The sequence below is a fragment of the Armigeres subalbatus genome, chromosome 2 (genome assembly GCF_024139115.2).
Source record: "Armigeres subalbatus isolate Guangzhou_Male chromosome 2, GZ_Asu_2, whole genome shotgun sequence".
In the NCBI taxonomy this organism is placed as follows: domain Eukaryota; kingdom Metazoa; phylum Arthropoda; class Insecta; order Diptera; family Culicidae; genus Armigeres; species Armigeres subalbatus.
Genome location: NC_085140.1, coordinates 419,324,276 through 419,335,421, shown reverse-complemented (window position 1 = coordinate 419,335,421; position 11,146 = coordinate 419,324,276). Strand labels below are relative to the sequence as shown.

At 42.6% G+C, this 11,146-nt stretch overlaps 1 protein-coding gene across 1 annotated transcript; it reads right to left on the bottom strand.

Moving 5' to 3' along the window:
* Positions 1 to 5,773: 5,773 nt before the first annotated feature.
* Positions 5,774 to 10,723, bottom strand: LOC134210307 (uncharacterized). The gene is made up of 3 exons (XM_062686356.1): positions 10,630 to 10,723; positions 10,452 to 10,564; positions 5,774 to 5,998 (listed from the first exon to the last, which is right to left on the bottom strand). The coding sequence occupies exons 1-3, from the start codon at positions 10,721 to 10,723 to the stop codon at positions 5,774 to 5,776; spliced, it is 432 nt and encodes a 143-aa protein (XP_062542340.1).
* Positions 10,724 to 11,146: the final 423 nt, after the last annotated feature.

Here is an 11,146-nt window from a genome sequence, read left to right as displayed (position 1 = left end):
TGGAGTATTCGAGAGACGAGTGCTTAGGACCATCTTTGGCGGTGTGCAAGAAGACGGTGTGTGGCGGCGAAGAATGAACCACGAGCTGCTCAGCTCTACGGCGGACCCAGTATCCAGAAGGTAGCTTAAGGCGGAAGGGTACGATGGGCAGGGCAACCAGAACTGAGTTGCCAGACAGCAACCCTCAAAGATTATGTTCGCTTCCGATCCGGCAGGTACGAGACGGCGTGGAGCGCAACGAGCGAGATGGGCAGACCAGGTGCAAAACGGCTTGGTGAGCGTGGGCGCATTCGGGATGGAGAGATGCGGCCTCGAACCGTGTATTGGCGTCAAATTGTTGATTCAAGTTATCTGTTTAGATGTAGATAAATAAATGAATGAAAGATTTCAAATGAAGTTGAAAATAGAAACTAACCAGTTGTTTAAAAGAAGGAAAATTTACTTTTTCATCTCATCCGACAAATGCGTGCTTTAAGTAGGAGACGTTCACTGTTTCGAAGAGGTCCGCATAGATGTCGTTGCTTGACAGTTTCCCATGGAAATGCGCCAAACGCAACGCAAACGTACCCATGTGCCGGCCTCTTTATTCTGGGCTTGCTTCTTCTTTTCTTCTTCTTCAATGGCTCTACATTCCAACTGGAACTTGGCCTACCTTTTCAACTTAGTATTCTATTAGCATTCTCAGTTATTCATTGAAAGCTTTTCTATGCCAGCCATTGCATGAGTATGTATCTTGTGTGGCGAGTACAATGGATACACTATGCCCAGGGTGTCGAGAATGTTTCCAACCCGAAAACATTCTAGACCGGACCGAGAATCGAACTCGTCATCTCCGGATTGGCAATCCTTTGCTCGCAAGGCTACTGGAGACCCCATTCTGGGCTTGCACTTTTTAAAGGGTGTCCACCTTATTCCGGCAGATGCGTGCTTTAAATGAAGGGGCATTCCTTGCATTATTCTGTCAAGCACGCTTTATAGAAGGTGACATTTACCTCTAATCTTATTCCGGGCAAGTGCATATTTTGAAAGAAAAAATAATTTACTCTCTCGCCTTGTCCCGGGTAAGTGTATTTAGCGCATTAACATTATTTCTTACTGAAGACTGCAGGACATGTATTAAAGTTGAATAATTGCTTATACAGAAAGTCACATCACGTTTTCACAAATTTCTCGTGAAGCCAGACTTGCTTTCATTCTCTCCACTGGTCTCTATATAAGCACTCCTCTGGCAAGGTCTCTGGAATTCGGATTATCCTGAGCGCATATTGAGCTTATTGACAAATTTTATCATGTAAAAGTTATATGATCTTTAAGAGGATGTTCCACATATGCATCAACGTGAAAACCGCATTAAAATCCACAAACATGAAAATACACTTGAAAATGTAAATTTTGCATAGGCAAAATTATTATAAAATTTGAAGTTTATAGTTAGGGTTTTGACAAAACTGTTAAATTGTATATTGGGCACAATGTTTGTATTTTTTTTTTTTTTTTTCGAGAGGTGACCAGTTGTAGTCTTAATAGACTGGTATCTCGGCTGGTTCCATGTGATACACAATACTAGCAGACGACTCAAGCTATGTTGCTCACTAGGTCACTGCGGCCTGGGTTTGTATTGTATTCTTTCTATCTACAGTCTGTCAATTATAAACCGAACAAATAATGGAAGCTCAACATGTACATAGATGTTTTCTGAACAAGTAGTTAACATGTAAATTTAATTATTAGTTACTTGGAGCCGACATTCAATACCTAGTAGTAGTCTATGTTGACAACGGTGGTACTGTTGCCTTTCCAAGTAACAATTTCGTAAAGATGTAATGATATCATTCTGGTAGGGTAGTTTCAAAATAGATTAATTTAAGTACTATTGTAATAAATGGACACATTGAAGAGCTTCCTTATTTTAACACGGTTGAGTATCGGATGTTTGTCAATAGTCGTCGAGTTAATTGTATCCTATCAGTCACAGTCAATATGTTAAAGTTTGTAGTCTAATAGTGATCATTATACAAAATTTCTCCAGTTTTGTAATTTTTTATCAAGTTCTATTCCTTTTCTAATATTCAAACCTTTATTATTTATTAAAATAATGAGGTCTAAAATTCAGTTATTCAGATACAGGGTATACAATATTCAATATAATAGTGGATGAACGCATCATAAGGTCTATCCTCATTTCCGTAAGTGGTCAAGTTATTAGTCTTGTAGCAATAATAGTGGTAGTTATTTCTATCTTGTGAGTGCAATGGTCTCATAACTATTCTAAACAGAACTCTGTCTCTTGTCTTTCTGTCCACGATGGTCATGTATTTATTTTCGTTTTTATTATTTATTTGATATCTTTAAATTTCAGTCATTTATTTACTATCGGTCATTTATTTTATTATAAGGTAAAGGTCAGCGAATTTGTCTTAATACGAGAAAACCAAGTCAGTCTCCCTATATATCCGCTAATTTTTCTAACTAACCTAATAGAAGGAAGAGAGAAACAGTTTTTTTGTTGATCCATGCAGCTAGAGAGACTAAAATAAAAGATTATCGGAAGATATAATAGATACATTCACTATCTCCAATGCCAAACTAGTAAATCTACAAATTCTACTTTTCACTACTAAAATTCTACTTCAGCTATACGGGTACAAAATGAATTATTGTTAGCTACTACAAGTATAAATAGATGTATGCTATTTGGATAAGCGTTTGTTTCAGGGTCTTGTTAGTATTAGAGTTATGTTAGTTAGACCCCTACTGAGCCGGCCGGCACCTCCAAATTTACAATAGGCAGTTGTTGTTAGATCGTGCGACACTAACATTAGTTAACTTGGAGATGGTACCTCAAGTGTTTGGTATAACTGTTGACCTTATTTAAGTAAGATGTGATAAAAGTTTCTCTACGGAGCTTATTTTCAAACCATTACCATTAAAATAACGATATTCTTGTGAAGGAGATATAAAAATGGAAAATATTCTTAATTTTTTAATTTAGTGTGAACTTAACCTTTGTTTGAAAAAAGCACTCTATTAAACAACAAAAATAAAAATAAAATAAAAATCTTTTTAAGACACTTGAAATATCAACGTCAAGCCCTTATCCATGGACAGGTATATGGACACATGTTTGTATTGATACAATTCTGAATTTATCATAACTTTTTTTCAAAACCAGTCTCTATGGGGCAATATAGAGCTGCACAGAGCAAGATATCAGGCCTTAAAATGCGAACAAGTTCAAATTTCAGTAGTCAAATACAAGAATATTATCATATTATATGTAAGATTTATTACGAAAAAAAACAGCACATTACTGCGATTGAAACAGAAAAATGACCATTGACCAATTGAAATGTGGCTGTTCAAACGGTGAAGAGTGACTAATCGATTCAGTCCGCTGTTGTCCGGTTGTTTATTTTTATTTGGTATGGAAAACTCGTAACTGTTAGGATATCATATTCTTCCAAATTACGATTTTTCGCCTAAAAAATGTTTTGGATGGTGGCCCATACTGCCCCAAATGGTGGCTCATATTGCCCGTACAGTCGGGAACACACATTGAAATCAATACATTTTCAAAAGTGCATTCCAACAATTTCCAAATGCATTTTCGTCATTCATCGACGTAATATGAAAGGTAACATTCTCTAGATAAGTCAACTACATTTGAACGATGTTTTTTGAGCCTTTCGGCGCTTTTCAGAACGATTTTCTTAGGTGGCCCATATTGCCCCGATCACCCCTACAAAATATTTGGGAAACCAAAAATCTTGAGTTTTTCATTTCAATATATGATCACATTTTCTGTTCATATATTTTATGCAAAGTAATAATACTGAATAGAGTAGAAATGTAATCTTTAAATTTGTGATGCTTTTGATACTTCATGAATGATAGAACTGTTTACCAATTTGTAGGAAAAATACAATGTCACATATGATCTATTTGGCCATTTCATAATTCAGCTTCTGTAACAATTTCTACCTCTGCTCATAACTAAACTATAATTCATCCACTCACCTCCACTCCTCCAGGACGGTTTTGCACGGGCCAGCTCCTTCATGAGTCTTGGTGGCCTTCTTCTCCTTCTTGGCCAGCTCCTTCGCTTCGTCCGCTTCCTTTTATCCTTCTTGTCGGACGTGCGAACTGCTGCTACTGCTACTGCTACCGCCGCCTCCGCTCACCATCAGTGCAGCTGGCTGCATCTGCTCCTCGCATGATTCCATGTGCTTTCGGAATCGTACCGGACCCGGACGACACGCGTTCGCACTCGAGGGCGAATAGTATTCGGCCGAACCGGCCGATCCCGACGTCGGTGTGGAAGTGGCCATGCTACCTTATCCTGGCAGGGTTGCTGCTGGGGCGTCGGCCATCGTATGTAAACCATCGTTGCTGGCCATGGAAATGTTCGTGTTTTCCGTTCAGGCTGCTGCTGTGGTCGTTGGGTTGCCGTGTTGGGAAATTTCCGCCCATGCTGGCCGGTTGAAAAGATGAGATTCTGGAGACTGTTGCTGTGGCAATGAATTGTACTCGGGCACTTGCTGCTGGTAATACTGGTGATGGTGCTGTTGAGATTGATAGTACTGCTGATACTGTTGCTGGGGATCGACTGTTGGCGCGGTGGTGCAGGAAACTATTCAGCACATTGGATGCCGGCGTTCCTCGAGATTGGTATTGCGACTGCTGTGGATAGCAAGCAGCGGCTGCTGATGTGGCGGTTGTTGTGGTTGCTGTTGTTGCTGAAGCGACTGAAATCTGGCTGCAATGGCATCGATGTTGAACACTGTGGTTGGCGGGCACAGTCGACGACGACGGCTCTTCATGGGTCGTGGATGCTACGAAGTGCTGGACTGTTAATGGGTTTTCTCGTTTAATGTAATTCGTTCTTCTAGTGGGGGTAAGGGGAAATGTGACATTTCAAACAACGATAGCTCTTAACGGGGTGGAGTTGATATTGGAACCTGGGTTGGACAGTGGCGTGACGGGCATTCCATGCGTCGACGGTGGGATTTCTTCGTGGGAGGAGTTCAGCGAATGGTTCGCCGACTGATTGCTCAGGCTCGATTGGTTCAGCTGACGAGGATGAGTTGTGTTTGTCCTTGGCGGTTTCTCTGGGGTTTCTTCTTGGGTGGGGCTTTCGAGATGCAGTTTTGGCAGTACCATTTGCCGCGGGATACTGAAAGAATTTCAAAAAATGTAGTTTTCAGTCACAGAAAATCAATTGGCGAATTTGTACTTACCTTCAAAGGGAGGAATATAACAGTCCTGGTGGTACGCCGAGATAGCTCACAGTAGACCATTCTTCTAAGGGGTGGCCGTAGACCGCCACAGACTATACATTTTCGATCCCCGGTAGCTTTATTTTTACACTCAAAGCAGTACCTGAAATGATTAAACAGTTTAAAGAGATATCTCACGGAAGCATAAAATGAAGGATTTTATGAGACACGGTAATTCCGCCTTCATTATTTTCCATATTACTAAACAATTCCTGGATTTTTGTTAGGAATCTTTGATAATTAAATTCAATTTTTTACATTTGTTTAAACAAATCGATGCGGAATCTTTTTTATGGCCCATCATTTGTTTTATCCCAAGCGTTTAGCATTTTTTGCGTGAAGGAAACCCAAAACTTTAATATACATACCAATCGCCATCGGAATCTTGTCCATCCGTGGCTTGAAGAGTAAGTATGGTAGCCCGGTCGATCCGTCGCACAGTAGCAGTTTGTCCTCCTGCTCACCGACTGACAGAACTGGCAATTCTGCACAAAAGTTTAGAACACGGAATTGGTTTCGAGCGGTTCTTCAGCGATCCCTGCTTGGTGCTTTTGGCTGCCAGCGGCACATGATGAGTTGATTAGTTGTTTTAGCTGGTTAGTAGAACTCCTATAGTGAATGGAACGCTGCCAAGCATTAGGATCATGGGAAAGGTCAGATTTTGAACTAGCAGTCAGCGGACAGAGTGCAGTCATCTCAGCGTTCAGATGTTGGTCAAAGGTCTAGTGGTGAACGTGTCATATAGTTGTCAATCGTTGGTTGGTAAATTAAATGCAGGAACCAAAATGTAATTCAATCGAGAAAAGAACAGAAAAGGAAACACAGAAATGAGTTACGATAAGGTGAATAAATAATTTTAGAAAATTATACTGCAAAAAATTTAAAAAATTAAATGACAAGAATTTACTCAAGTAAACAATAAATTATTCGTCCTCAATTTTGATAAGACTAATAAACACGTATGCTAGACGATATATTATAGTGTTTTGATTAGTTGAATAATATTCGAATGGTGGACCATCTACCCATAGCATGCTTGTTTCTAACATTCTGATTCCACAATCTTGCACCACATCATGAGGAATCTCTGGCTTCAAATTGTCTGACATCCAGGGTAACCTGAACTCGACCATCTATACATAGTATGAAACAACGAAGTTGTTGGGACACGAAATTTGGCACTGTGGTATGACACAAATTTTACGCCTCGAACGTAAATGTTCTTACTATCAGAGAAAGAATGCAAACAATTTGCACTTTTCGACTACGACAGCAGCGAAGCGAATTATTAAGCGATTGAGAATAATATTACGGCTTCCATTTTACAGTGGGTTTGTTGAACTTCTATAAAAGCTTCATGTGTCCCCAAGCAGGCCTATCAAAGCGACCGTGTGCGCTCAAAGCGCACTAGCCTAGTCCTGGTGTTGGGTGGGACTTAAACAAATTTGACCTGACTGATCGAGCGTCTGGCCACCAAGAGGTGCGCTTCAACAGCGTCTGTTCTGGCATCCAGCGGCTGAGTATGAAATGCTATTCCCGAAGCTATACTAAGATGGCAGCCCCATCCGGTGGATAGGGAACCTTGGGCCAACAACCTACTGTTCCGAAACATCAATTTGTTCGAGAATCCGATAATGAAAAATACGGACTGATTTTACGGCGACGACTCTTAGCGCGAAACAACGGACACGAATAGAACATGGAACGTTTTAACTAGCCCAGCAGGGTAAATTGGCACAACTGCCAATGAGGCACGCCGCATGAATCTTGAGATCCTGGGACTGAGTGAAGTCCGTTGGCAAACTTTGAGAACACAGAACGCCGTCGGCACAAGTTCTGCTACACTCTGGTTTACTTCCTACTAAGCGCTCAGGCACACTCTGGGCTAATAAAGCAGGAACCTATAAAGGAAAGGATTATCGTTGCCAGATTTAGAACACGGGTCCTTATATAATCCAATATTATGGCCAACCGAGCTGATCTGCAAGACGAAGAGAACTTCTACAGTCAACCGTCGTAGATAGAATTTCAAGGGTGATATCAAGATCTGTTTGGCGACTTCAATGCGAAGATCGGATCCGACAACTCGAACCATGAGCGCGCTATGGGACGCCACGTTCTTGAGAAATGAGCGAAACGAGTGCTCGCCGAATTTTGTGGTAATAACGACATGGTGGTCGGGGATCGCTCTTGCCTCATCGACCGGCTCACAAGGTCACTGGGTCTCCCGTGACGGCTTTACAGAAAATCAAATCGACCACATCTGCATCGGGAACGGAGCCTTCACGATGCGAGCCGATATCGCGTCTGATCATCACCTCCTCATCGGCGAAAGACGCCTGCGCATTGCGCGGATTCGTCGGGAGGAAAGAGTTGGATGACGATTCAACACACGCCGACTGGAAGATGCCACGGCGAAACGGTCCTTCGTTGAAGAACTGGAGACGCGTGCTGCAAATATCACGGAAGGTGTGGCAGCTGGAAGACCAATGGACCACCATCAAGAATGCCTTCATCGCCACCAGCGAGAACAATCTTTTGAACAATTAATCACCGATGAGACTTAGAGGAAGATAGAGAAGCGAAGAGAAGCCAAAGCGGCGATAGAGCGATCAAAACCAGAGGAGCCAAAGTCAGCCGTCAACGATACTCGGCTCTTGAGAAGGAAGTAAAACGCTCATGTCGACGGGACAAGCGAGCGTGGGCAGACTCTCTGGCCGACGAAGTAGAGTACCGTAGCAACTGGGGACATTCGCCTCCTCTGCGATATCTCATGACGCTTAAGCGGAACGAAGATGAATGCAACGATGCCGAAAGACGCGAATGATCGATCCTTAATGACGATCCAACTGACCAGCTGAAACGTGTCTGAGACTCTGAACAACTTTTCAAGTGCCAAAAGCGTGAAATTCAACAGCCATCCAAAACATGAAATCGAATGAAGCCCCAAGGTCGATCGCATCAGCCGAGATGCTCAAAACGACCCCATGACGCTCACTACAGCAACGTTTATTTCGTAATATCTGGGACACCGCAAATTTCCCGCTGACTGGATTCAAGGTATCATAGTGAAGGACCCAAAAGGGTAACCTGACTGTATGCGATAACTTGCGAGGCATTATGTTGCTGTGTACCGTTCTCAAAGTTCTACGCAAAGTTTTCCTAACCCGGATTTAGGAGAAGGTCGATGCGGCTCTCCGGCAGCAGGACCATATTGGACCATATTGTGGACCATATTGTCACGCAGATCAAGATCAACGAATTCCAAGAGTCCCTTTACTTGGTTGTTGACTACGAAAAGCTTTCGACCGTCTCAATCACGAGATTGTGGCGCCGCAAGGTTCCTAAGAAAATTATCGGCCTCATCGAGGCACAGTACGAGGCCTTCTCGTAGAGTGCTGCACAATGGGGTTTTGTCCGACCCTATCCGCATCGTAGCTGGTATGAGGCAAGGATGCATTCTATCATCATGACTGTTCCTCATCGTAATCGATGAGATTCTGGTAGATGCGATTGACCGTGAACCAACCGCGGGCTGTTTTGGCAGCTTATAATCATGGAGCACCTAAACGACTTTGAATTAGCTGATGACGTTGCACTTCCCATTCAAGGGCGATCTGATATGCAGAGTAAGCTGAACGACCTTGCGAGCGCCCTCTTCGGCAGGTTTAGTAATCAACGCCAACAAAACCAAATCGTTGAGGTGAATACGGTGACCCTTCCAATTTCACAGTAGCCGGGCAACCAGTGGAGAATGTTGAAAGCTTCCAATATCTTGGTAGCCAAATGGCGTCAGACCGGTACCAATATCGACATAGGCGCACGGATCAAAAAGCAAGGGCTGCCTTGCGAGTTTAAGAAATATCTGGAAAAACATACAGAAAAGTGAACGCACCAAAATACGAATATTCAACTCTAACGTGAAATCTGTGCTGTATACGCTAGCGAAACATGGTGTTCAGTGGAACACTCAACGGCTGCAGGTGTACATTAACAGATGCATGCGGTACATAATTCGTAGTTGATGGCCTTACAACAGGATCTCAAACCACAGCTCCATCGTCGTTGTCACCGAAGCCGATAGCAAGAGAAATTCGGGATCAGAAGTGGGCTGGGTCGGCCATACTCTACGTAGGGCGGAACGAAATCTGTAAACAAGCATTAGACTGGAACCCAGCGGGACATCGCAGCAGAGGCAGGCCCAGAGGCTCGCGGCGGCGCCTCAATAAAGAAATAAAGAATTCGACGAAATCTAACCTGGCAACTTGTTAAAGCGATAGCTTGACAACGCTCAGGTTGGAGATATTTCAAGTCGGCCTTTGCAACACCGAGGTGTACAGGATCCATAGGCAAGTAAAGTATGTTCAAGTATAAAAAATTGACACATATTTGCATGATTCTAGTGGTCCTCGGAACCTCTTAAGGAAAGCAGTGGACACTATCATCCTGAAAATGTTTCTGTGATCATCGTCTAGCAAAGCCATGTAGTTAGATGTCCATGTTCGCATTATTCCGATTTGTCATCCTTTCACGGTCAGAACATACCTCGAAAACCCTAAACATCTCCTGTACTCGACGACCGATTCGAAATTTGGAACGAGGGCAGAATACTATAGAAAAGTTTCCGCCCGATAGTTCCGGTTTCATAGAAATCGGATTTTTTAACCAAAGTTATGCTGATTTGAATTTCAACGAAATCTTGCCTATCTCAACCTTTTGTTTTCTTAACCCTGTAGTAGATGGAGTACGGATAATAAAAAATAATAATAGTAACTTAGATAACTTAGTAACTCAGATGGAATGACAAATGAATAAAAATAAAAATTTAGAAGTTAGTCTACTCTTATTGCTAAAAGAAGTAGCCTTCACCAATTATTAACACTTTAAAGAGCATAGAAGCTTTCAAAATGTGTCAATTCAAACGAAAAAAAAGCATCGATCACAATGAAAAATTGCGAATATGGCGCGATTATCAATTTTAGTGTATGTGTATTACGTATTGGGGCCAAATCCTTACAACTAAGCAACAAAGCATAAAATAGTTAGTGAACTTGATCATAACTACTAATATTCTGTTACGTTTAAGCACACTGGAACATCTGAAGTAGGTATCCATTCTAAATATTACAAAAGAGTTTTCAAACGTTAGTACAAATAACGATCAGTTCAACTTACGGCCTTCATGATGCTCTTGTCCCACGCGACGCACGACTCGAGCACGTACAAAGCCATCGACAGCTGGGCGGTAGTGACCGATCGTTCTACTGCGTCGCGCCAGGAAACAAGACCTGCAAAACAGTAAATCCATCGTAAAAATCATAAATAGCTATACCAAAACAAAACATATTCTTACCTTTCGGAATGTTTTCGTCTTCCGAACTATTTGAGCAGGTGGAGGCATTCGCCAGCGAGTGGTGATGCGATTCCTGTTGTGCAATGACGGCCATTTGGCTTCCGTAGTACTGCAATGAAAATAATCCAACGTTAGCATCGCAAATGGCCCGCTGCCAAAATCAACGGGTTCCGCCAAGAACCACTTGTTCACTACTTTAACTCACTTGATTCCCAGCGGCGGCTTGAGGTAGCGCCTCCGATAGCCGCCTCCAATCCAGCGACATGATCCCGCAACACAATCGTCACTTCCTCGGGACTTGTTCACTCGCCCTCCCGTTGCGGCATTTGCCAGCCCTTGATTTGTCGATGCCGACGCCACTTTGTCTTCCATAGCTTCGATTTGATCTAGGAGAGCATTCCACCCTTCGGCAATGGCAGCCGCCCGCGCTTCCAGTCCAGCTGTTTTGTGGCGCGGGCTCGTTCTGATGAGAGATCGGGTAGGGCGTACTAAGATCACCTTTCCGATAGAGATTTAG